The following is a 26,740-nucleotide window of genomic DNA, read 5'->3' as shown; positions in this document are numbered from 1 at the left end:
AAGCATCAGAACATGAGTTCCAATCCCAAGCACCCACGTGAGGGCCAGCTGTATTCCTGTGGCCTGTAACTTCAGTGCTAGGTGGGAGGCAGGGAGGGAGCCAGGAGGAGTCCTGGTGCTCACTGGTCAGCCAACATACCCAAATGAATGGGTGTAGGGGTTCAGTGGAAGAGCCTGACTCAAAAAACAAACCAAAAAACCCACAAATGAGATGATTAAGGATAATGAACATTAAGCTTTAGTTCCACATGCATACACCCACCCACCCACCCACACACACACACACACACACACACACAGAGAGAGAGAGAGAGAGAGAGAGAGAGACAGAGACAGAGACAGAGACAGAGACAGAGACAGAGACAGAGACAGAGACAGGGTCGGGGAAATGGCTCAATTGGTAAAGTTCTTGCACACAATCATGAGGACCCGAGTTCAATCCCAGCACCCACAAAAACAGGTTACTGCCATTGCTCCAGGTTACCCCACTGAAACTTGATAATCTGATCCTACTGCTAAAAACACCACCGTCTTTGATCACAGAACATGAAGAAATCAACCCGATCCAGGCCTACAAGCTTCCTTCCTGCTAGCTGGGTTTTATATGCAGACTGTTGGAGAAAACCCATCAATAGTCGGACCCAGCTGTGAACTTTGCAAACGACAACAGCGACCGACCTGATGAGATACAGCCATGTGTGCAACAGTGGCATGAGCGCTGGGGGGATCCACAGCTCTCTAATCACACTGAAGCCCTGGCCTAGAGGAAACTCCTCCCTGGACTATAATCAAGACCACGACCCTGTGCTGGTGAGATCACAGGCAGGACTACTACTGCTGAGCAGGCACAGAATTAAAGTGCCTCCTAAGTATGTCCTATGGACAGTATAACTCTCAGCTACACCAGAGAAGCTTCCTCATGCAGTGAATAGTGATTAATACAGAGACGAGCAACCAGCCCAAGTACGGAGAATTGTGTGCCCATGGAAGGCTCAGCCCAAAATGGGACTTCCAGGTCACACACTTTCCTTCACAAGGCTGGGAGAACACTGCAGAAGAGGGAGTGGAAATACTCTTAAGTCAAATGTCAGGAAAGACTACTGCAAAGGTATGTCCCTTGGACACTCATGACCTCAACGCAGCTGTGGTTGACAACACAAGACCTGCACAAGATCAAGCCAATCAATATTCCTGAGTGGAGAGCAAGGCCTCACCCTGAGTTAAGGAACTCCTGGCAATTGATAACTGCTGAGAAAGAAAGACTCAGTCTTCTGCAGCAGTGCGGTAGGGTTGTCCCTGTTCCACTGGGTGGCGCCCTACACCCATGTGCACACCAACAGCACAGACTGAGTATGGGTGGAGGGGGAGAAGAGGTGGAAGAGGAAGAAGTGGAAGAAGAGGAAGAAGAGGAAGAAGAGGAAGAAGAGGAAGGAGAAGGAGAAGGAGAAGGAGAAGGAGAAGGAGAAGGAGAAGGAGAAGGAGAAGGAGAAGGAGAAGGAGAAGGAGAAGAAGAAGAAGAAGAAGAAGAAGAAGAAGAAGAAGAAGAAGAAGAAGAAGAAGAAGAAGAAGAAGGCGGCAGGAAGGTGGGGGGGGATAAGGTAGTGTGGGAGGAATCGAAGAGTAGGCAATGAGTGTCCATACAACCTAGATACATTGAGTTCATGCACACAATTACTAAAGAATAAATGATAATGTAAAAAGCCTCTGAAGCCAAGAATACAAGCACATATCATCCCACTGCTAGGGAGTTAAGAGAATCCGGGGGGTTTAGTCAGCCCATCGAGTTGAGTCATCAAGTTCCAGCCCAATGAGAGACCCTGCCTCTAAAAATAAGGTGGAGAGCAATTGAGGCAGACACCTGACATCGAACTCTGGTCTCCACACAGATGCACACATCTTGTACCTGCACACATGAGAGAGTGCACACATCTAAAATACATTCTTGTACTTGCACACATGATTGACTATACACATCTATCAAAAGACAGAGATGCACACATTCTTTTATCTGCACACATGAGAGAGCACACACATGAGAAAGCACACACATCTAACACATGTTCTTGTACCTGCGCCCATGAACAAGTACACACACCTAATACATATTCTTGTACCTGCACCTATGAACAAGTACACACATCTAACACACCTAACACACATTCTTGTACCTGCATGCATGAGTGAGTATACACATCTACCAAAAGGCAGAAATATACTAAGACAAGTAAAATCAAAAGAGCCAGAAAGGTATTTTCAAGTCAGAAATCAGCTAGACAAACACCAGGAAAGCCAAAATAATAAAGTAAATCTGGAGCTGATTTCTATATGCAAAGGAGATCAGTGCATTCTAATTAATTTATTTGATTCCTTTTAAGACAACAGCAGTCAATTTCTGGATAACACTTCTCTGTATCCTTTTACAAAGGGATTTACAGTAAGTCTCATAAAAAAATAGATGTTGAGCAGCAAAGACATCTTTTAACAAAGAATTCTTCATGAAGTACTTCAAACTGTTAAAACATAGGCATCTGATCGGAGCATTATCTTTACAAACACAACACCATTTTCTAGGACACAGCTGTCTTAGGGTTTCTAATGCTGTGATGAAACACTATGACCTAAGTCATCTTGGAGAAGAAAGGGTTTATTTTGCTTACATTTCCAGGTAACCGTCCATCACTGAGGGGAGTCAGGGAAGGAACTCAAGCAGGGCAGGAACCTGGAGGCAGGAACTGAAGCAGAGGCCATGGAGGAACACTGCTTACGGGCTTGCTCTGCATGACTTCCTCAGTTTGCTTTCTTATTCACCCAGGCCCAGTGCTCCAGGGGTGGCACTGTCCTCAGCCAGCTAGACCACCCCACATCAATCAAATGCACCACAGGCTTTCCCACAGACCAGCCTGGTGGGGGCATTTTCTTAGCCGAGGTTCCCTCTTCTCAGATGACTCTAGTTTGTGTCAAGTTGACATGAAACTAGTCATTGAACATCACATTTTATAGAAATACAAAAAGCTTTCCAGAGTCATATGATGTAACTACATGAAATTCCACCATTTTAACATGAAAACTTCCATTTCTGGAAATGCCATATCCACAAGAGCATGTAACAAGTATTTCTGTAAAAAGACATCCATGCGCCTGTATTCTTTCAGATGGTATTTCTGTTACTCACTCGGACTTCTTTTCACAGGTCTCAGAAGATTCTTCAATCCTCTTCTCCAGCTCCAGGACAGCCTCCTCCTTGTTTAAGAGCATCTGCTGTGTCTGCGTGAGCTCTTCTGCTAAAGTCTTCAGCCTGGAAGGAGGAGCCACCATTACCAACAACACACTAAACGTGCTGATCCACACATACACAAACTTATGAAGTCGCAAAGGCCGAAAGAGCAGCCACCTGGAATCAACTTTAAGGTAAAATTTCAGGTCCTTGGTTACATTAGCCATGTTCCAGATGCTAAACAGAAATGTGGCTACTTTACCTTCTACTGGATGACACAGAAAACATTACAATACTCAAAGTGAGTATTCTGGAAACTAGATAAAACTGTATGTCATAAGAGTCAATGGTGTATGAGTGAAACACACATCTATAAATAGTGTCTGTAAGTGTGGATGGGGAAGCTAGTGCTCCTGGAAATTGATATCTGCAGTCTTAATCCTTTGCTTATTTGTTTGTTTGTTTGGAGACAGGGCTTCTATAGCCCTGGCTGTCCTGGAACTTGCTGTGTGGACCAAGCCTCAAACTCAGAGATCTGCCTGCCTCTCTGGGATTAAAGGTGTGCAAGAACACAACCAGTCAGTTCTTAAAATTGAAAAGACAAAAAAAGTCAGGAAAGACTTAAAAAGGGACTAAATATCATGTCCTAGGAAAAGTATGCTTTTGTGAAAAGATCACACTTTTTATTTTCACATTAACATATATTTGCATTCTGGCTATGCCCATCTATCTGAGACTCAGAAAATTCTTCAGCTCACAAACTTTTCTCATCTGTAATTCTGGCACTGAAGCATCTGCTTCTTTAGCATTGTTTTTAGAGACAACTGAAGTAATGCATTACATACATTACAAATTAACTACACTTTGGTAGGGTAAGTGGTAATCAGTATATTTTTCATATATTACCTTTTTTACTCTTTATAACAATCTTCCATGATAGATATTATTACATTTATTTTATTTTAAAGAAAAGAAGTAAGAATCAGTAGTTTGGCAGTTGAGACTGATGATAAACTGCTTCTATGTTCATATATTTTACTGACCTAGAAGTATCCTCTGTATTAGATTTAAAGATAATTTAATTTACAAATTTAATATGTATTCATGGGCCAAATAATTTATGGCTGCATAAAATGTATTCAGTCCTTAATGGAAATATTTCTACCATACACACACACACACATTATATCATATTAAAACTTACCTACAGACTTTCAAAGTAAGACATCCAGGGAGGTTTGAACTCTTGGGAAGATGTGTCTGTGCCTCCCCAGGAAGGTAACAGTGATTACCTACCCCCTGTGGGTAATTCGGGCCAGACACTAGAGGAGAGGTAAACAAGGTAGAGGAGGCACAAGCACACAGCGTCACTGAAGTGACCGACTGGGGGAAATCCCTATTTATCATCTCATGTGCATGCGTGACTGGAAGTATATATACTAAAATTATGGGATGTATAGCCCGTGCACTTGTAGTTCTATGACAGTACCTACTCATATGTCAATCAGGGTAAAGATCTATCCCATTGTTTCTCCTGAGGAACACTCTTTCTTCAGCCTACACTTATAAAATGGAACCCCTAAACAAACTCAGACTCTTGAGTCGCACACTTGCTTGGGCTAGCTCCTATTGTATGGCATGTGCTCCATACTTTTACTCTCACTTTTAATAAATGTATGCATTCACTACTACTATTCCATATCTTTTCCAATTCATTGATCAAGACACAAAGAACCTAGACTTCATGTCATAGAACAACGAGGCCCCACCCAATAACAACAAGAAGTCAAAAATATACAAAGAAAACATCAAATTATCTCATTCTACAGAAATTTGAATTTATTTAAAGTGAAAGAATTAAAAGTAAAAACTCTGAAGTACAAGTTATAAGCAAAAGCCTTCTTACTACAGAAATCGCCTAGAAAGAAATAGAAAAGGACACAAGTAGAGGTCCATCAAGAAAAATACTCAGATCTGCAAGGTCCAACTGTGGACGAGGACACTTCCTGTGATTGCATGACCAGCATCTGGGCAGCAATGGAGAAATCCTATTTCAAGGAGAGAAGAGATGGAGCGGTGCCCCAGGAATCAAGAAGGGACAGGCAAACCAAGCAGCTGGAAGAAGCAGGAAGGAAGCTTAAGTTACAAAGCATTCCCCAGCTCCAACCAGACTGCCCAGCAGAGGGAGTGAGGCCCCAACCTCCTCTGCACAAGACAGTGCAAAATGTGGACAAACCCAAAGGTAACAACAGGCTGCTGCCCCAGGAGAGGGCAAACCCACATTTCCCACGAGTCCTAAAGGTGGTGAGGGATTCAGTCTCAGAAGGGACTCCTGTATGACAAGATGGCTTTGGAGAAGAAACCCATCTCTCAGAGCGTGGCAAAGAGGTACCATCTGGAGAAGGCTTCTATCCTTAGGAACCAAACTACTCAGGGCATCACAACCCTTAAGATAATCACAAGTCAGGGTTCCTGGGGCCACTCTGCCATGTGGCAGAGACAAGGTGGGGGATGCCATGAGTCACATGGGGAGAGATTCTCTCACAAACCTAACAGAAGGTTTAAACATCGGAGTGAGAACCACAGAAGGAACAGTTGTCAGGGGGTCCTGCCCTCAGAAGAAGAGGCAGCAACGGCACATGCTTGGCCGTATCTGAGTGCTGCAGCATTTCCAAACTCTCCCCATGCCCTGCATCAGCCCCAGCACTACCCCCACGCTCCTGCAGGCATTCAGAAACAGCCTGCAGCTTGGGCATTTACCATGCCCTCCGGGACACAAATCAGGGGTCTCTGGAGTGGGTGTGGCCGCCTAGCCCACGCACATCTGAAGGTAAGGGGGCTGTGGTACAAATACGATAAGCCGACGGAGTGAGGGAACACAGACCACCCTGCCGGGAGGGCCTGCCTGCCCTCAGACTGCCCAGAAGAACTCACTACGGCAGGCCTGCCCGCCCGCCACCCCCACGCCATGCCCACTCATTCCCAGTTAGCAGATAATCCAGAAGCTTCTCCAATCCAAGGACCTTGACAACAAGGACTTCTCCAACACTTCCATTTCGTTCATTATTTTTCTTGCTCTTATCTAATTGTATTTATTTTTAATTGGTTTTCCCTCTCTGACATACTTTCTCACAAATCATTCTTTCATTTCTTTCCTTGCTTTACCATTTTTAACATTTTAGAACCTCTATCATTTTTGCCCTTCTTCTCTATTCTCATTGGTCTGTAGTGGCTGTTCTTAACTGGTTCACGCAGTACTTCCCATCTGATTTGAGCCCATGTAGTTACTGTGCCTTGTTTCCCTCTCTGGACACCACTGGGGACTGAGGCCAGCACCTCAAAGACTTTGTTTTTTTGTGGCTGAGCTACACACCATTCCAGCTGAGAAAAACTGTACTTTACTGTCTACCCATGACCTAATCCCAGCCAAACCTTTCCAGATAAAGGACACAACACCCCCCAACTGACAATCCAGCCCCAAGAAGCCACAAACAGAGGGAGCTTAGAGTCCTGCTCCCAGACATTCACTGCTTAGCAACAGCAGGGTGACAAATGATTTGAGAAATGGCACCTCCAGGGGATGGAGTATGGATGGTTCCCATTCCTTAGAACACACTGCTGACGAGTAGAGAACTAGCCAGAGTGCCCTTCTACATACCACTCTGCAACATCAGAGACATAAATGAAATACCATAATGAAACTCATCAATATTGTAATATATGCTAATAAAAACATTACAAAGTGTAAGAGAGACATTCTTTACATTTATACATCCCTACAGATGTATAAATCTAAGCACAGAATCACAAGAAACATGAAAAACAAGTTAGCAGGAGTTCCCCAAAACTCCCTGATTTCCTAGTAAATGACGCCAAAAATATCCAAATGAATGATATACTAGACAAAGAATTCAGAAGACCAATTTTAAAAATGATCGATGAATTTAAAGAGGATACAAATAAACAGCTGACTAAATTAAGGAACATATATAGACTATGAAAGAGCAATTCAATAATGAGATTCTGAAAAAGAACTAAACAGTAATGCTGAAAAGTAAAGGCTCAATGAACCAAATAAAAAAATATCAGTTTAAATCTTCATCTATAAACTGCTCAAGTAGTGGAAGACTACTTAGGTTTGAAAATATATCACTATATTCAGATAATAAAAAAGAAAACAAGTAAAATAAACAGAATGGTCCAGCAAGATGGTCAGAAGGTAAAGGCACCTGAGGACCTGATTTGATCTCTAGAAGCTATACCATGTGTCTTAGGGTTTCTACTATTGCAAGACAAAAAAAAAAAAAAAAAAAAAAAAAACCACCATGACAAAAGCCAAGTTGGGGAGGAAAGGGTTTATTAGGCTTACACTTCAGCATTGCTGTTCATCACTGAAGGAAGTCAGGACAGGAACTCAAACAGGGGAGGATCTAAGAGGCAGGAGCTGATGCAGAGACCATGGAGCGGAGCTGCTTACTGGCTTGCTTCCATGGCTTGCTCAGTCTGCTTTCTCATAGAATTCAGGACCAGCAGTCCAGGGATGGCCCCACCCACCATGGCTCTCTAAATGACAAAATGCCTTACAGCTGGATCTCAGGGAGGCATTTCCTCAATTGAGGCTCCTTCCTCTGATGACTCTAGCTTGTGTCAAGTTGACACACAAAACCAGCCAACAACCCTTTGTCAACTTGACACACAAACACATCACTTTTAAGCCACATCCCTTCCTTTCATACTTCCGTTCATCCCCAAGATCTCACATTAAAATCATAAGTAATTTTAAAAGTCCCACGGTCTTTACAAATTCAGTCTTTAAAATTTCAGTCTTTTTAAAATATCCAGTCTCTTAAAAGTCCAACTCTTCTAGTCGGGTGGTGGTGGCGCACACCTTTAATCCCAGCACTCGGGAGACAGAGGCAAGCGGATCTCTGTGAGTTCGAGGCCAGCCTGGGCTACAGAGAGAGTTCCAGGACAGACTTCAAAGCTACACAGAGAAACCCTGTCTCGAAAACCAAAAAAAAAAAAAAAAAGGTCCAACTCTTCCATCATCTGTGGGCTCCTTTAAAATCAAAAGTAAATGCCTTCTTTAAGAGGAAGAACCAGGGCACTGTCACAGTCTGAACCAAGTAAAACCAAACTCCAACAGTGTAAATAACTCAATATCCAATTATCTGGGATCCACTCACAATCTTCTGGACTCCTGCAAAGGGCTTCTCCAGCTCCGCCCTCTGCAGCACACACAGCTTGTCTTTCAGGCTCCAGCTGGCTCCACTGCACTGCTGCTGCTGTTCTTGGTGGTCATCCCATGGTACTGGCATCTCCAAAATGCTGGGGTCTTCTACTCAAACTGGGCTGCACTTCTATCAGCAGCTTCTCATAGGCTCTCTTCATGGTGCCAAGCCTCAACTTCTCTGCATGACCCCTTCAGTCCTGGGCCTTCAACTGCCACTGAGGCTGCACCTTCATCAATTGCCTCTCCTAGACTCTCACAGTGCCAAGGCTCAGCTGCTCTCCATGACTCATTCATGCCTCCAAAACTAGTATCACTTGAGTGACTCTACACATTACCAAGTCCTGCTGCCAGCATGAGGTACAACCTTGGCCACCTCTGGAACACTGCTTCTCTGTGCTCTTAGGAAACACATCCCAGAAGATTTCACTTCAGTGATGCTGGTCTCTTCTTAATCACCACTAATTTCTTATCTCCAGCTAACCAATATCAATTATCCCAGAAAAGCAAAATTTTGCTTTAGTATTTCTGGTATCTTATTAATCACAGCTGATTCTTCAGCCCCAGCTAACCAGAAATACAGGATCTTAATTCAAAATAACAAATAGCCCTGGTAGATCCTTTAAATTTCCCTCTAAAATATCACAAGCCAGGCCTCCATCCTCTGCACTACTCTCAACATTCTTATCTTCCAAGTTCACACAAAACATCCCACTGAGCTCTAGACACTCTAGCCCAAAGTTCCAAAGTCCTCCCACAATCCTCCCCCAAAACATGGTCAGGTGTGCCACAGCAATATCCCATTCCTGGTACCAATTTGTCTTAGAGTATCTACTGCTGCAACCAAAACAAACAAACAAAAAACCCACCATGACTAACAAGCAAGCTGGGGAGGAGAGGGTTTACATTTTAGCATTGCTGTTCATCACTGAAGGAAGCCAGGACAGGAACTCACACAGGGCTGGAACCTGGAGGCAGGGGCTGATGCAAAGACTATGGAGGGGTGCTGCTTGCTGGCTTGCTTCCCATGGCTTGCTCAGCCTGCTTTCTTACTGAACCCAGGACCTGCAGCCCAGGGATGGCCCCACCCACCATGGCTGGGCCCTCCATACTGATCACTAAATGAGAAAATGCCTTACAGCTGGATCTCAAGGAGGCATTTCGTCAGCTGAGGCTCCTTTCTCTGATGACTCTTAACTTGTGTCAATTTGACACACAAAACCAGCCAGCCCACCACACAGATGTAGAAAGATTAACCCAACATCATAAAGCAGTGCTCTGACCTTATACATGCTGTGGCACACAAGAACCCATACCCACAAATCACACACAAAAAATAATAAAAATAATAATTAAAAAATAAAAAAAACTGGACATACAAGATACATGGGGTATCATTAAGAGACCTTTGAGCAGACATTAAAAACAGAGTATAACTACCAAAGTAAGTAACAGTAATAATGTGATGGGTTCCTGGAGCAATTTAAAAGGAGGGTGAGGAGTTGATCAAGGCACGAAAAATTAAGTCTTTCAAACCCAGACAGAAAATAACGGCCAACCAAGATTACTATATCCAGAATTCCACAGAACAAAGGAGAAACAAAGATTTTCCAAGATAAACATAAGCCAAAAGAATCCAACACCAGTAAAACAGCATCATACTGTATCCTACATAATTCAGGAAACCATAAAAACTGTAAGATGCATAATGTAAAAACTAATGAACAGGGACTATTCCAAACAACTGGGAAGAAGTCCAAAGATGACAGGAACTAATATACTACCTTTCAATAATAATCTTAAATATAAATAGACCCGATTCTTTATTAAAAGACAGAGTGTGGCTGACTGGATTATAAAACAAGAACTGCAGTTAGTTGCCTGAAAGAAACTCACTCCATCAACAAAAACGTGAAAGTGAGAATTTAGAAAATGATATGGCAAGCACACAAATGCCTCATCAAACAGAAGAGTTAGACTCACATGCAACAAAAATTAACTTTATGCCCAAGCTAATCAGAAGAGACAAAGAATATTACTACATATTTATAAAGGGAACAATGCACAGAAAATATATATGCACTGAAAATCTGAGCACTTGATTTTATAAAGCAAACACCCCAGGGCAAAAAGGAAAAACAAGGCTTCAACACAATAATAGTGGATCCTATAATACCACATTCTCACCAATAGACAGATCCTCTAGACCAAAACAAACAAAAACAATTACATTATATTACATATCAAATGAACTGATCAGACATGTACAGAATATTCTATCCAACGGCTGCAGAATATACATCCTTCCCATTAGCACATGGACCTTTTCTACATGGAACTTTTCCAAAACAGTTCATATTTTAGGCCATAAAACAAAGCAATACAATTACAATTCACCTCCACAGGATATTTCATAGTATGGCTACTATATAAAGTTGGCAATACCACATTAAAATTAGAGATCATTCAGGGGAAAAAAAAAACCTGTATTTCAGAAGGGAGATTAAGAGGGGAAGTAGAAGGTAAGTATAATCAAAATATTTTATATATTTATGAAATTGTCAAAGAATACACATTATCTTTAAAAATTTTATAATATAGAAAAAAAACACCAGTATTTCAATTGAAGGCCTCAAGTTACTTATTCTTCTTCCCTTGGTTTTTTGTTTTTGTTTTTTAAATCCTGGAGTGAATGGACACCAGACAGCCTGGGAACTGAACCTGGGTCCTCTGGAACACTAACCTGTGCTCTTCACCGCTGAGCCATCTCTCTCCTCTAGTTACTTGTTAAACAACTACCTAAGTTAAGTAAGTTAAGTACTATGCAGTGCTTTGTTGTTTATAAAGCTCTGCCTTGCAGGGTTTTACGGAACTGCAGAACATGGCGAATCACCTCCTAGCATCCCCTCTGTGTCACAGGGTCAAGAGTCAGCTCCTTGCCCCTGTCCTGGCCATGCGACATCAGAACAGGAAAGAGCAATCCAGTAATGAGATTCGGAAAAAGAACCCAACAGTAATGCTGAAGAGTAAAGGCTCAATGATTAAAAAAAAATTACAAAATCTCAGTTTAAATCTTCATCTAGAGACTGATCAAGTAGTGAAAGACTACCCAGGCCTGAAAATCTATCACTGCATTCAGATAATAAAAAAGAAAAGCATGAAGTAAACAGAATGGGCCAGCAAGACAAAGGTCACTGAGGTAGAAGCAAAGGCAGGAAATCGAGGAAGGAAGTGGAGAGCTGGGAGAGCTCTACCACTCCAGTGTCCTCTTTCCTGCTGTTGACCTTTCACCTCCATGACCTTCTTATCATCTCCTCTACTTCCTCCTCCTCTCCTCTCAGTCACTCACTTAAGCAGTTCTTTACTGATGACAGTTCTTGCCTCAGCAACTCTCTTAAACACTAGGGAAATAACAAGCAATAAATGACTTCTGGAAGCTGAAGTTTTCCTAGACAGGTTTCAAAGCAAGAGAGACAATGACTGAGAAGAATAAAATTATTTGAAGAAATCACTTTCCTTTTCTTACCACTAGTCTTTAGGGAAAAAAAAGAAAAAAAAGAAAAAAAACAACAACAAAAAAAAAAAAAAAAACAGTCCAGAGTAAGTGAATTAAGTGAAGGAGAAATACATTTTAGTAATTACAGTTCACGTATCAATGAGATAGCAAATGGAAGAGCTACTTGCTAATTTCAAAGAGCTCTTCACCATAATGCCATGATACAGGCTTCATGTGTAAACACAACAGCATTTTATTATTTATTTATTTATTTATTTATTTATTTATTTATTTATTTATTGGTTTTTTCGAGACGGGGTTTCTCTGCATAGCTTTGCGCCTTTCCTGGAGCTCACTTGGTAGCCCAGGCTGGCCTCGAACTCACAGAGATCCGCCTGGCTCTGCCTCCCGAGTGCTGGGATTAAAAGTGTGCGCCATCACTGCCCGGCCCTTATTTTTATTTTTAAATGATGCAATATTATAAAACAAAACCAGTTAAATACTATAAGTGACTATCTGAAAAAAATATACTCGGCGTTTGAGTGTTTTTAATATGCACTTAAATTCATATGATCCCTACAATGAATTATTATTACCTTCATTTATATATGGGAAATTAACACATAGAAAGGGTGAGGATTTTGGCAATAGTCATATAGCTGATAAGATATAAAGGCCGGTATTAGTGTCCAAGCAGCACTAATCCCTGAATCCCTCCTCTTAACTACTACTTTCTGTCTTAAAAAAATCTACTTAATAGAAATTATTGTGTATAAATACACAAGTACACAAAGACAACAATACAAACATGCTTATTGAGGTCCTAACCATAAACACAGTACCAAAGTGGACTATATTGTGGTGCTAATGGTTTTCTGATTTTATAAGCTTCAAGCCCCACAAAAACTGGATCCAAACAACTGGAAACAACCTAGATGTCCATCGATACAAAGCTGAGTCAGCTAAGTTATGTAGCCCAAGAGTATGAGAACACTGTACAAAATCAAGAAGGTTCGCAGCTCTGTGTGCAAGCTACCTTTCCTGCTTCTCCCCTTCCCTGACAGTCCTCCAACCCCCACCACCTGCAAACCCACAAGCCTAGGTTCAGATCTGGGACCATGAACCCTCTTCATGTGTGAACCCCCTTTGCCTAGCTGAGCTCCAGGCCCACCCTTTGGGAGCCATCTTTGTCTGGTCCAATTATACAGCAGGCCCCCCAGCTTTACTTGGCCTAGCTCAGGCAGAGCATTTGCACTGACCTATGTAAGGAAGGCCAAACTATAACATCTGCTGCAACCAAAGAAAAACGTGCACAGGAACAAGTCAAGTTGCCAAAACAAAAACAACGTGAATGGCCAGAACAGCATGTCTCCCATCAAACCCACTAGTCCTACTGATGTGTTCTCTAATGAGAACTACCTATACGAACCCCAGGACACAGAACTGAAAAGAATAGCCATAAACTTTATCAAAACATTGCAGAAATTTAAAAATGACATGAACAAACACTTCATTGAACTCTAAGATAAATGATAAACACCTAAGTGATTTCCAAAAAATACAAATACACACCTGAATGAAATAAGGAAGATAAATCAGGATTTGAAAACTGAATTCAATGAAGAGACTGAATCATTGAAGAAAACACAAGCCAAAATGAAGGCAGACTTGAAAAACTCATTATCCCAATTAGAAAGCTCCAGGGAAAGCCTTTACAAGTAGAATGAATGGAGCAGAAGTTAAAAATACCAGGATCTAAAAGAAATAAGCAAGGAAAAGAAAGAGATTTTAAAGCACAGCAGAGGAGCATAAAGGAAATATGTGAGCCACCATCAAAAGAGCAGATCTTTGAATTCCAGTCACAGAAGAGGGAGAAGAATCCCATGACAATGGCTTTAACAAGATCAGAGAAAATTTTCACAAACAAAGAAAGACATACATAGACACAAGAAGCACACAGAACCCCAACTAGACAAGACCAAAAAGGAAACACTTCACAACCAAAACACTAAATACACAAAAGAAGAACAAGTATTCAAAGTTGCAGGAGAAAATAACACAGGTCAAATATGAAGGAAAAGCCATCATAATACCACGTGATTTCTCAGTGGACACTCTTGAGAGTCAGGAGAGCCTGGAACAGTGTACTCCATCCAGTCCTACAAGACCACAGCCGTTCACATCAACTACTGTACCCAGCAAAACTATCTAGCACGGTTCAGGAGAAAGAAAACCTTCTCATGACCCCAGCAGTCTAAAAACAATTCATTTAAAAACAAACAAAGAATGGATTAGTAGGAGCAATAATCTTAACTGAAGAGAGATAAGTCCAGCCAGTAGAGTCTACAAAAAAAAAACAAACAAACAAAGCCATGCATTTAATGATAACCAAACCACAATCAAGAACACAGAAATGAGAAAAAAAAAAAAAAACATTAAAATGACAGCAAACTGTACACCCACTTCAATTATAACTCTAAATATTAATGGCCTCAATCAAATGATACAGGTGAAGGGCTGGAGAGATGCCACAGAGGGCAAGAGCACTTGCTGCTTCTTGAAGAGGACCCAGGTTCAGTTCCCAGCACCCACACAGCAGCTCCCAACCACCTGTAGTTCCAGCTCCAGGAGCTTCAACTCCTCTTCCTACCTCCAGTGGCTCCTGCATGCAAGACTGGTGCACAGACATGCCCTCAGGGGCGCGCCCACGTGCGTGTCCGTGAACAGAGACATAAAATATCAAAAAATAATAAATACAAAAAAGACACAAGCCAACTGAACGGATTAAGAAATGAAATTACCATCTGTGCAACTGAACTGGGATCAGTCCTTTCCTGCACTACACATGGCCATTGTAAGTGTGTGTGCTTTAATGTGTTAATTACTATGTGTACATCCTAAAGATAAATAAATTATACTGTGCCACCACCACCCACCCACCCCAGTAAAAGAAAGAAACAAAGTTAACCTTTTGTCTATAAGAAACTCAGCTTTAAAGCCATGGGCACCTTCAAGTGGAAGGATGGGAAAAAGCACTTGAGATCAAGAGGCAAGCAGGCGTTGCCACGCTACTATCCGACAAAACAGACTTTCAACTCTAACTTCGATGAGGCCAGCCTGAACTATGCATTCAAAAGCCAGGTGGTGGTGATGCACAACTTTATTCCAGGAGGCACAGGCAGGCAGATCTCAGTGAGTTAGAGACCAGCCTGGCCTACAGAGCAAGTTCCAGGACACAGGCAGAGCTATAAGAGAAACCTGTCTCAAAAAAAACAAAGAGAGAGAGAGAGGGAGGGAGGGAGGGAGGGAGGGAGGAGGGAGGGAGGGAGGAGGAAGGAAGGAAGGAAGGAAGGAAGGAAGGAAGGAAGGAAGGAAGGAAGGAAGGAAGGAAGGAAGGAAAAAAGGCACTTCATTCCAATCAAGAGATCGATTAATCAGGAAAATATAACAATACTAAACATATGCACAAACTTCAGCACACCCAATTTCATTTAAAAAAAAACACACTAATGGAATTAAATACACAGACTAACACAAACCCAATAATAACAATGTCAAAAAGTGGGTACTTTTTCCGATACAGTCATTTCTGGGAGAGACTGCTTCAGCACAGGCTTTCTGGTGTTCTGGCTCTTAGACTCTTCCCACCTCTCCTTTCCCAGTGGTCCCTGTACTGTGGTGTTCACAGTAGCTGTGGTGTATCTGCAGGGGCTGGGCTCAGCACCATCTGCTGAATTCTATGTGTCCAGGTGTGGTGTTCTGGAACGGCCCCCATGTGCTGTGAAGAGAGGCTTCTTGGATGAAAGGTGGTTAGTATTCTTATCTGGGGTGAAAAGGGTAAGATTTAGGATCCAGTAAGGCATTACGCTGGTCTGGCAAAGTGGCTGGTGAGTAGATCCTTTTCCCAGGTCCAGGACCTCACCACCTCCAGGAAGTCAGCGAGGTCTCTAACAGCAGGCATGACTCCGTTCTCTCACTGAGTGGAACCTAACCCCAGTTGGGTAGCTTTGTCACGCAGGGGATTGTCCTGGAACACAGGTGCCGCAGGTCGTGAGACCGGTGGCTTCCTGCTCCCGGCAGCTTGCATAGTGTTTTCTGGACCCGTGGAGGTTAGAGCGCAGGGAAGCCGCTTCCAGGTGAGAAGCAGCGGCAACTCCCGAGGCCTGTGTCCTCCGTGTCCAGGTCTCCAGCAGTACGGGTGCACCCTGAACACGGGAGGGGACCAAGGGCCACGGTGACGATCCGTATTATTTTAGGAGTCACTTGGACTACACTGACCGACCATGAGAAGGGAGGTGTTTTGGTTTGGTTTTCCTGACAGGTGGGGGGAGGGGGTTTTGTCAGCACCGGATTACATAGAAATGTAAACTCCAGCCATCACTGTCCCGAGGAGGAGGAAAAGGAGGAGGAGGAGAAGGAGGAGGAGGAAGAAGAGGAGGAGGAGGAGGAGGAGGAGGAGGAGGAGGAGGAGGAGGAGGAGGAGGAAAGGTTTATTCCTGAGGATGGGTAGTGGAGTTTTTGTTAGTCTGTGGCTCTTGTGTAGATCACTGTCAACTCAAGTCTTAACTTCTTCTAAGATTAAGGGGTATAGGGGTGTGTGTGTGTGTGTGTATGTGTACATTTTATATATCGTGTATAATTTTAGGTAAATAGAAAATACAATCGATTCTTTGAGGCTTTCATCACACAAGCGTGGTGTTCTTTGTCCCTCATCTCTCCTTCTCTCTCTGCACTGACTTCTCTCACTTCTTTCCAGTTGGAGTCCTCTCCTGGTTACTCTGTTTCTTACTTCTATCACTTACATATGGTGATATTTTATTTGTGCTGAAATGTGATTTTATTTATATGTTAATAAAGTTGCCTGGGATCAGAACTAAAAGCAAGCCATTTAGCAGAAGTCCGAGATGGTGGCACGCACCCTTAATCCAATCACACAGCAGGCAGAGTCTCTGTGTGGTCAAGGACACAGTCAAGCGGCGACCCTAAACTTTAATCCCAGTACCAATCACAGAGACCTGGAGGTCTGTATAGACAGGCAGTGACAAGGAAGTCATGTGGTTGAGTTTAGAGCCAATGAGAAGGTAGAACAGAAAGGCAATAAAAAAGACAGGTCACGCAGGAGAAGGTCTCTCTCTCAAGGAAAGAGATGGCAGCGACTGGTAAGCTAAAAGTAGTCTTGGGCTTCGCTAGTGCTCTGACCTCTTAGGCTTTAACTCTGTATTTGGCTCTGTGTTTCTTATTTACTAAGACCGTTTAGAATTGCATCTACACTTATATCCTGCTGTCCCTCCGACTTCCCCCTTCACTGGTTTCTATGGTTACTCCACGTTAGACACTCACATCTGAGGGTTTGGAGCTAGGAACTACAGGTGAATTCCTACCTGACTTTCGTGGATATCCTTGTAAGGTTTTATAAATTTCAACATCTGTATGCACTAAAACTGCATTTTTCTAGCTATGCAGGGGTTATGAAGGGAGAAATATAATTATAGTATAGTCTCAAAAATAAAATACAAAAAAATTGTGTCATATAAAAAAGACTCCATAAAATCCTATGGTGCTGCAATTACATTTTAAAGAGATATAAGAAAATGTTACTTAAGCCAATTCAACCCTTTTTCCTTTAAAAAAACACAATTAAAATAATAGTATTTGAAATTAAATGTAAGAAATTAAAAAAAAATTGTGTGCAAGTTCTAAAATCTTGTTATCCACAACAGGCGTTTTGGAAGTGTTTATCTTTTCAAACAGGTAAATCTTTAAACACTGTCCGGTTGGGCTAGGGTATAGGGAGGTGGTGGAGAGCTTGCTTAACATGTACTGTACTTTACTGTACTTTAACATGTACTGTAGAGACATGTCCACTTTGTCATGTTCACTGGTGTCTCCTCGAGACGAACAAAAGATGGCTCCTGATTAACCAAGCAGCCAGCAGCGTCTGTTGAATGCACTCAAACCTCAACTTGATTGACTTCCAAGCCAACGAATGCAACCATTTCTTTTACGCAGTGTGTTTTCCTCAAACTATCCTAACGCCTGCCTTCTAATTCTTTCACATTTTCCCAAAGCTTTCAAGTCACTAATTTCAAAGTATTCCTCGACTACAGCCTGACAAAATTTTAGCTGTGTCCAATTAGAGACCTAACTTGATAGCCTGCCACCTAAGTCACTAACAATCTAGTCCACAGTACCAGAAGGTCAGTTATCTGAAACCCACTTTCTCTTCTTATTTTGACACACTAGGCATCAACTGACAACACAAATAAATAAAATGCTGCCATACAGCAACGTGTGCGGCGCTCAGAATGGCACAGAGCCATTGACGGTGTCGCTGTGACCTCTACTGTGCCAACAGCAGAAGGCCACACAAGCCTGCTGTCACAGCACAACTACCTGATTCTGCTGCTGTGAAATCACCCACAGATGAAGAGTGAGTGAACGTGGCTGTGCACCAATACAGCTTTAATTGTGTACTCTGATGGCCAAGTTTCACGTGGTTTTCATGTGCCACAAAAATACAATGCTTTTGATATTTGCAACATTTTAAAATATTAATGTCACTCTTTGTTCATGGGTTTTACAAAAACAAAATGAATTTGATTTTTAAGTTCTACAATACATTGCTAACTTGGGTTCTTCAAGGTCCAAAAGAATTACTTTTCTACATAGTGAATTACTATTACTCAGTGAGAGGAATATGTTTATAGTCCATTATAAACGTCAAACAAGTTCTGATTCTAATTTCTCATTAAAATTTACTGGAAAACACAAAGACTTGGGATTACATTTTGTGGTGATATTTTATTTGTGCTGAAATATGGTGATATTTTATTTGTGCTTTAATAAATAAAGCTTGCCTGGAGATCAAAGGAAAAACCAAGCCATTATAAGTAAACACAAAAGTCACTCAATGTTAGCACACACCTTTAATCTTATCACTTGGAAGGCAGGGATCTGTCTGGATCTCCTGAGTTCAAGGCCACAGAGCCAGGTATGGTAGCACACGTCTTAAATTCCAACACTAGTTAACCATGGAGGTCTGTGCAGACAGACAGGAAGTGACAGAGCTGGGCCGGAAGAGGAAGTAATGTAGCTGGACAAGGAGAACAAATCAGGCAGAATAGCGAGACACATAGGTGAGGGTATGAGACAGGAAGTATCTCGCATTTGGAAGCTGCAGAGTTGGTGAGGTAAGGTTAGCTGTGGCTTTCCCTATTTCCCTGATCTCTCAAGTTTTCACCCCTATGTGGTGATATTTTATTTGTATGTTAATAAATAAAGTTTGCCTGGAGATCAGAGGACATAGCCAGCCATAAACAAAAGACAGGGAGTAGTAACACATGCCGGTAATCCAACCACATGGCAGGCAGAGTCTCTGTGTGTTCTAGGACACAGCCAAGCATGGTGACACACACCTTTAATTCCAGTATCAACCATAGAGACCTGGAGGTCTGTACAGATGGGCAGTGATAAGGTAGTGAGGTGGCTGGGCTAAGAGCCGATGAGAAGGCAGAACAGCAAGGCGCACAGGTTAGACAGGAAGAAGCTGGTTCTCTTGGGAAGCTATGACGGTGAGGTGAGCTAAGGTTAGCTGGTGGCTATTTCTATTTCTCTGATCTCTAAGGCTTTCACCCCTGTATTTGGCTCTGTGTTTCTTATTTAATAAGACTGTTTAGAAATTCGTCTACATCCCTATATCTGACTCTGTGTTTTTTTACTTCATAATACCATTTAGAAATTTATCTACAAGGTTTTACTTTAGATCACAAGATTCAGCATTTTACAAAATCTTGTAGAATTATAATATGTCATATTGATAGGTGGTATGCATACTAAAGAGACTTCACTAAAGATTAGCAAATACCACCACAAGAAATGTCTTAACCATACTGCTTACATTAATCACAATTATTCTCGGATGCTCACATTTGTCTTAGTTAAGGTTACTATTGCTGTGATGAAACACCATGACCAAAAAGCAAGTTGGGAGGAAAGGGTTTATTCGGCTTACCCTTCCACATTGCTGTTCATCACTGAAGGAATTCAGGACAGGAACTCAAACAAGGCAGGAATCTGGAGGCAGGAGCTGATGCAGAGGCCATGGAGGGGTGCTGCTTACTGGCTTGCTTTCACATGGCTTGCTCAGCCTGCTTTCTTATAGAACCCAGGACCAAGCTCAGGGATGGCACCACCCACAGTGGGCTGGATCCTCCCCCATAGATCACTAAATGAAAAAAATGCCTTCCAACTGGATCTCATGGAGGCATTTCCTCAACTGAGGCTCCTTCCTCTCTGATGACTCTAGCTTGTGTCAAGTTGACACACAAATCCAGCCAATACAACATTGTTTGGAAATAACTTCTGATCTTTAATTTCCCACAAACAACTGCTTCTTACTTCCCTGGTCAGAGATAATACTATTTGAAATGGTAAGCAGGACTGCCTTCAAGTTCCTGCCTTGACTTCCCTCAATGATGCATCAGAACCTGAACCTGTAAGCTAAACAAGCCCTCCCTCCCTCCTTCCCTCCAAGTGGCTTTCAGTCAGGGTTTATCACAGCTACAGAAAGTAAACTAGAATAATGGTAGAATTCTTGCCTACCACACAGGAGCCCTCGAATTGACTCTTAGCACTGCAAAATACACATATATAAATAAACAAACATACATACGCATGTGTGTCTATCTTCAACTCATATCCTGAGTAGATCCTATTCAATGAAATGTAGATAAAGTTTTACCTAATAAAGATATAAGCAATTGAATCTACTACATTATCTCAGATTTATTGTCTTTAATTTATTGGGTATGGGGGAGTCAATGTTTCATCATCAAATTAGTAAATAGTGATGTATTGAGATAACTAATTCTATTCTCACTATACTCTGAAAACCAATAAAACAAATCATTTGGCCATAAAATCTCGGCTCACAAGCCCTTAACAGGTAGCTATTTTTAATATTATCACATTATATTCCAGTGTCTATATTTTCATTCTATTTGATGTCCATTAAAATAAATGATCAATTTTAGTACTAACTTCTTGAGAGTATTAATCATATACCTTTAAATATACCATAAAACACTTTGATGAATGAAGTTACTGGGGAGCAATGGAAGCCATTTCTTTAACATGAAGCACATGAATTAAGGAACGGGATGTGCTGCGCACCTGAAGTCCTACCAATCACCCTGTGCTGTAAGCACGCTCTGTCATTCACAGGGGGGTTTCTCAGTCTCAACACTACTGAACTCATTGCCAGAAATTCTTTTGTCTAAGAGGCTGCCCTGTACATGACAGAAAGCTCAGCTGCATCCCTGCCTAGTGTTCATCCCAGCTGTCAAATGTCTCCCAGAGGACAAACTCAGCCCGGGTAGGAACTACTAGCTTACAGATGGCTTACACTGAAAACCTCCACGGCAAATCAAGTCAGAAGCCCAGGTAGAAGGCTTGAAACACCTGTGCAACAGCTCCAAGCTGCTCTTAGGAAAACCTCTCTGACGCAGGGGACACCAGGCCGTCAACTCCCCCATCACTGTGACACAGGGGACACCAGGCCGTCAACTCCCCCATGACTCTGACGCAGGGGACCCCCACACATTCATTTCCTTCGACAGTAATCAGTCCTCTATGATTATCGAGGCTCTATTATGAACTTGTGTTTGGTGGAAGAGCATGTGTTAGTTTCTTGAATTCTATACAGCCAGCTTTAAATATTTCAGCCCCCTTCCTAAGGACTAACCCTATAATCCTCCTCAATGGAGTATCTGTACAACTGTAGTATTCTGAATAATAGATTAACTGTATTCATGAGAACTTTTGTCTGAGTCATTAGAGAGAAACCTTAACAAATAAATTAATATACTATGCTCAATACTGACAAAAAATGAATATTTACTACCATTAAGTCCAACACAAGGATAAACATATATAATGTTTAGCAATAAATGTTTCTTTCTAATCCCTGAACAAAATCATGGGATAGCTTAAATATTTAACAATATAGGGTCGTAATCATATTTTCACAATTCACAAAGTATTTTTTATTGCCTTAAATATTTGAAAAGTTTTTTTTTTTTTTTTTTTTTTTTTTTTTTTTTTTTGGTTTTTCGAGACAGGGTTTCTCTGTGTAGCTTTGCACCTTTCCTGGGACTCACTTGGTAGCCCAGGCTGGCCTCGAACTCACAGAGATCTGCCTGCCTCTGCCTCCCGAGTGCTGGGATTAAAGGCGTGTGCCACCACCGCCCGGCTATTTGAAAAGTATTAAAAAACAATTAGGATCTCTCAAAACTCCCACACAAAAACAACAAGGCAAAGGAGCTGATTTAATCATTTATTGTTGAATATACCTTTGCTTCAAAGAGAAAAGAATTGAATCAGGAGTAAAATCTTAGGCTAATGTTGTGACTTCAGCGACTACCTCTCACATTTAGTGTCCATATTGCCAAAAGGACTCTGACACTAGGTACTGAGAATAAAATACAGAGTATATATAAAATTTTAAAAGAATAAAGCATCATTCTAGTATACTGGCAGCAACCAGTGGAATATTAATGCAATATCACAAAAAAATTCAGATTTTTAAAATTACTACAATTGGTGATAACAATGAGGAAAACTAATATGTTGCCCAAACTAGATCATCTGGAGGTTGTGCCGGCGCAGTGAGTAAAAGCAAGAACACTTGCTGTGTGGTGCGCATAAAGACGTGAGTTCCATCCCAAGCACCACCACAGAAAAGCCTGCATGATGGTACAACCTATATTCCCAGCACCGAGAGGCAGAGACAGGTGAGTTCCAAATGCTGATGTCCAGCCAGCCGGGCTAATGAGTAAGCTTCCAGTTCAGTGAGAGACTCGAGGCAGTCAGGCAGAGAGCAATAGAGGAGTACATTCAATGTCCTGCTCTGGCCTCTCTGCATACAAACGCACCCCACAAATCATACATATACAACACACAGAACATACAAACATACACACACAAGAAATACAGCATTCTAACCAAACTTACTTTTTATTACTTGCAAAACACTGAGGATTTAAAGCTGATGAAACACAATAACTATAAGGCAATATGGCACTCATTTTACACTGTTATGATTTTCTAAGTACTCACATTACTTGCAAACTGTCTGCTGTTAAATTATTCCACATGATCTCATTTGCCTGAAGGTTTTCATTTTCTTCTAATAAGGAAGTATCAAATTCGATTTCTTGTTCTTTAGCAGCTGTTGTTCTAGTAAAGTATGCCAAATAATTCTAATCAATATTAATATACTATCATAATCCATCACAGTGCATACCAAAGGCAAAATATTTAATATTATTCTAAATTATGCTAACAAAGTAAACATAATCGTATAATTCAGAGAAAAACCCTAGGCATTAAAGATCCAGTCATGTAACCTAAGTCTTGGTTTCTTCATTTATAGAATATATACACACATTAAGCCAGTTTGTCAACATCACAATTTTTTAAAGTATAAAACAAGATGCATACAAAGGAAAGAAATTGGTGCCTCGGAAAAATTAATACACATAGAAGCTCATAGTGTCAATTATTATGTAAATGTCAAGGAAATACAATTTCATAGGTTAAATAGGATTTAAATAATGAAATGTCAATTGAAAGTATTAAATATAATTTTATAGATTAGTTACCAACTTCAAGACAGTCTTTTAAAAATAAAAGATAAATTCATATAAAATAAACTGCTCTAATAAGATTATCTTTTAAGTTTGTTAAATACTCTATTATAAGAAACAGTATCTTTATAAACAGCTTAAAAGGAATGAAAATGCCATACCTGTGAACATCTATGAAATTATTATATTCTGTGCTAGGGTCTATCTGTTCGACGGACATCTGAATCTCTTTATGGACATTCACTATTTCCTCTGTAACAAGGCTTGTTATCTGGCTATATTCATCAAATATACCTTTTCTGAAAGCAAAAATAAAATTGTATATGTTAATGTTTTGGCAAGAGAAACACAGACCCAGAAAGGAATCAAAACAATAAACATAAGAAATGCAGTATCGGTGTTTGAAGCGTGGTAGATTTGTGCACCACTGTATTTGGTACACATGGAACATGAAGGGGTTATGTAACTGTGCAATAATTTAAACACACCATTACCAATTCTAGTATGTATCCGACATGTCCAAGAGGCAGGGACAGTCAGTACTAATAACTTTCTACTCTTCAATATTCTATTAGAAACACGGGATTCTGGAGCACAGGGCTCTGACCAACCCCTGTTCCATTGTTTCTTCCTAGTGTAAGACACTCCTCAAATGTCCCACTCTCCTCTTAGTCCTGGGGATGGATAGATATATATGAGACAGATATACAAATAAATAGACAGATAGATCTTAGTTCATATTTTGTGGCATCTGTTTCTTCTCCTGACCTCCAATCTGCAGCAAAAATTTCATCAAGGTTATTAGCTTGTTCTAATTAAAGAGAAAGGAAAAGAATCCTGTCACACAACCAGATCCCCTACTTTTACAGGCTGTGCTTTATAAATACTGATTATTATTAGTTTCAAGCAAAGTATGGGCAAATAAGCCTATTCTGCATATATTCAGATAAACATAAAACAGGGTTTGTCTGTTTCCTAAAATAATTACTTATGAATCAAAATTACTGCTTACAAACTTCCCTTGTACATTACTTCAATTACTGTTAAGGCTTTTTGTTTGTTTGTTCGGTTGGTTGGTTGGTTGGTTGGATGGTTGGTTGATTGGCTGGTTGGTTGCTTGGTTGCTTGGTTTTTGAGACACAGGGTTTCACTATATAGCCCTGGTTAGACAGGAACACACCATGCAGACAAGGCTAGCTTCAAACTCAGAGGGATCTGTGCCTGCCAATGTCTCTGAGTACGGGGACTAAAAGTCCACACCCAACTAATAGCTTTGTTTTAATAGAAAAATAGTGTTAGGGACACAAACTTAAATTGAATCAGGAAAAAAAAAATCCCACACACATTTTCAGTGAAAGAAAACTGAATCTAAAGATTTGCAAAATGCTCAAGCAGAAAATAAAGGAAGAGAAGTTCATCAAAATGGCTCATCATTTTCTGCTCCTATGTACAGGACAATGTGTATGTGCATGTAACTTACTAACTGTAATGCACTATTAACTCCTTAAAAGGTAAGAAACTTGGCCCACATATGCATTCCCAAGCAGATATTCAATGAACACACTATTTTTCATTTAAACACATAGCTAAATGGAACAGCAAAGTAAATAACAAATACAATATATAGAGGTCTATCCTTTGGGCATGCTAGGTCATGAGCATAAGTGAAGGAACATCACAAGTAAAACTCAAGAAAAAAGTTTAACAAGTCTGAGAGGCCCAGTGGTCTGCGTAATCCTGCAGTTTCTAGAGCAGATGTGTAACTGGGAGAAACGCTGAATTGGATTTTGAAGGGATTTCATGGTAAACAGGAAGTGTATCTTACAGTGCTTTTATCATTTCTTCTTGCATCTTTTGCACAGAGTCCAGCAGCAGAGGAAGTGTGGTATCGTAATACTGACTCTGATGGAGCTGGGCCCCCTTCAGTGCCAATACATACTGATTATGCAGCATGTGAAGCTTCATTGTAGCTTTGTCATAGCGCTCCTTGGCCTTTTCTGTTTCCTTCCCTGAAGAAAACATGAAGATAGCAAAGAGATAAGTTTGATCTTCACTGTATGCATCTAGACTGCTGTTATTTCCCACGTTTAATGAGAAAACAACTCTGCTGACTGTGTACTGTGTGTAGAGTGCTATGCCAAGTACTGTTCATCAGTACTCAGCACAGAGTTCCTGTGCAGCACATGCTCGGTCAAAGTTAGAACACACAAATACAGACATACCATACTTCTCTTCAAAGGCCCTTACAGCATGTCGGGACAGCTGCTCACATGAGAATATGTAAGCAGGAAAGCACACAAATGTTAAAGTTTAAGGCATGTCTAAGAAATCAGCAGACAAGAGTAATCTAAGGAGGCTTTGTAGAAAAAACAAACTTAAAGATGCACGTGTATAGAAAAGTATAGCAAAGATAACAAACAATACAGCCTCCCTCGTGTGACTGTTACCAACAGGACACTTCTGTGCTGGATTTCAGGGGATCCGTGTTTCAAAGAGTCCTTGATGAAGAGCATGGCAAACTGGAATACTGAGGAAGACTTGGAAAGAAGAAGCAATGTTGCAGAGGTAGGCTGAGAGAGAAAGTAACGTTCAGAAAAATGAAGAACGAGCTCTTCAGAGGTAGGGCAATTCAGACTTGCCAATCAATCAGACAGATAATGTCATGAATCAAAAACCTTTTGTGGTTCTTTATTATAGAAATCATTTAAAACTATTTATATATTGCTAACATAAGTACATGACTATATCAACTGATACAATTTTAAGTCATAGATTTTTGGTACAAACGGAGTAACTATGACTTTTACCAATTTAGACTAAAGAATATTTTTAAATATTTATTAATTCTTCCCTTCTTTGAAGGAAGTCTGCAAGTGAAATCCTACCCCCAGAGAGAGACCTTACATTATTTTTTAAGTTGTATTTGTGTGTGTGTGTGTGTGTGTGTGTGTGTGTGTGTGTGTGACAGCCATGTTTTGGGGAGTGCTCATGGAGGTCAGAGAAGGACATCAGATCCCCTGAAGGTGGTGGGGAGCCGCCTGCTCTGGGTGCTGGGAACGGAGCCCTGGCCCTCCAGAAGGGCAGTAAGTGCCCTTGTACTAACCACTGAGCCATCTCTGAAGGCCTGGATTGAGAATTTGGGCTAAGAGAAGCTT

At 41.1% G+C, this 26,740-nt stretch overlaps 1 protein-coding gene across 5 annotated transcripts in view; it reads right to left on the bottom strand.

The window, feature by feature from the left end:
• Fer (FER tyrosine kinase) overlaps positions 1 to 26,740 on the bottom strand; it is a 373,761-nt gene that overhangs the window by 240,031 nt on the left and 106,990 nt on the right. For all 5 annotated transcript variants that reach the window (XM_037210166.1, XM_037210165.1, XM_037210164.1 and 2 more), the window contains exons 5-8: positions 25,411 to 25,594; positions 23,747 to 23,884; positions 23,056 to 23,175; positions 3,173 to 3,295 (exon numbers count right to left, since the gene is read on the bottom strand). In XM_037210166.1, the coding sequence (XP_037066061.1) occupies positions 3,173 to 3,295; positions 23,056 to 23,175; positions 23,747 to 23,884; positions 25,411 to 25,594 (565 nt within the window). The remainder of the gene's footprint in view (positions 1 to 3,172; positions 3,296 to 23,055; positions 23,176 to 23,746; positions 23,885 to 25,410; positions 25,595 to 26,740) is intronic.

Source organism: Peromyscus leucopus, chromosome 13 (assembly GCF_004664715.2).
Source record: "Peromyscus leucopus breed LL Stock chromosome 13, UCI_PerLeu_2.1, whole genome shotgun sequence".
In the NCBI taxonomy this organism is placed as follows: domain Eukaryota; kingdom Metazoa; phylum Chordata; class Mammalia; order Rodentia; family Cricetidae; genus Peromyscus; species Peromyscus leucopus.
The sequence above is the reverse complement of the archived record's forward strand: the minus strand, read 5'-3'. Positions and strand labels throughout refer to the sequence as shown.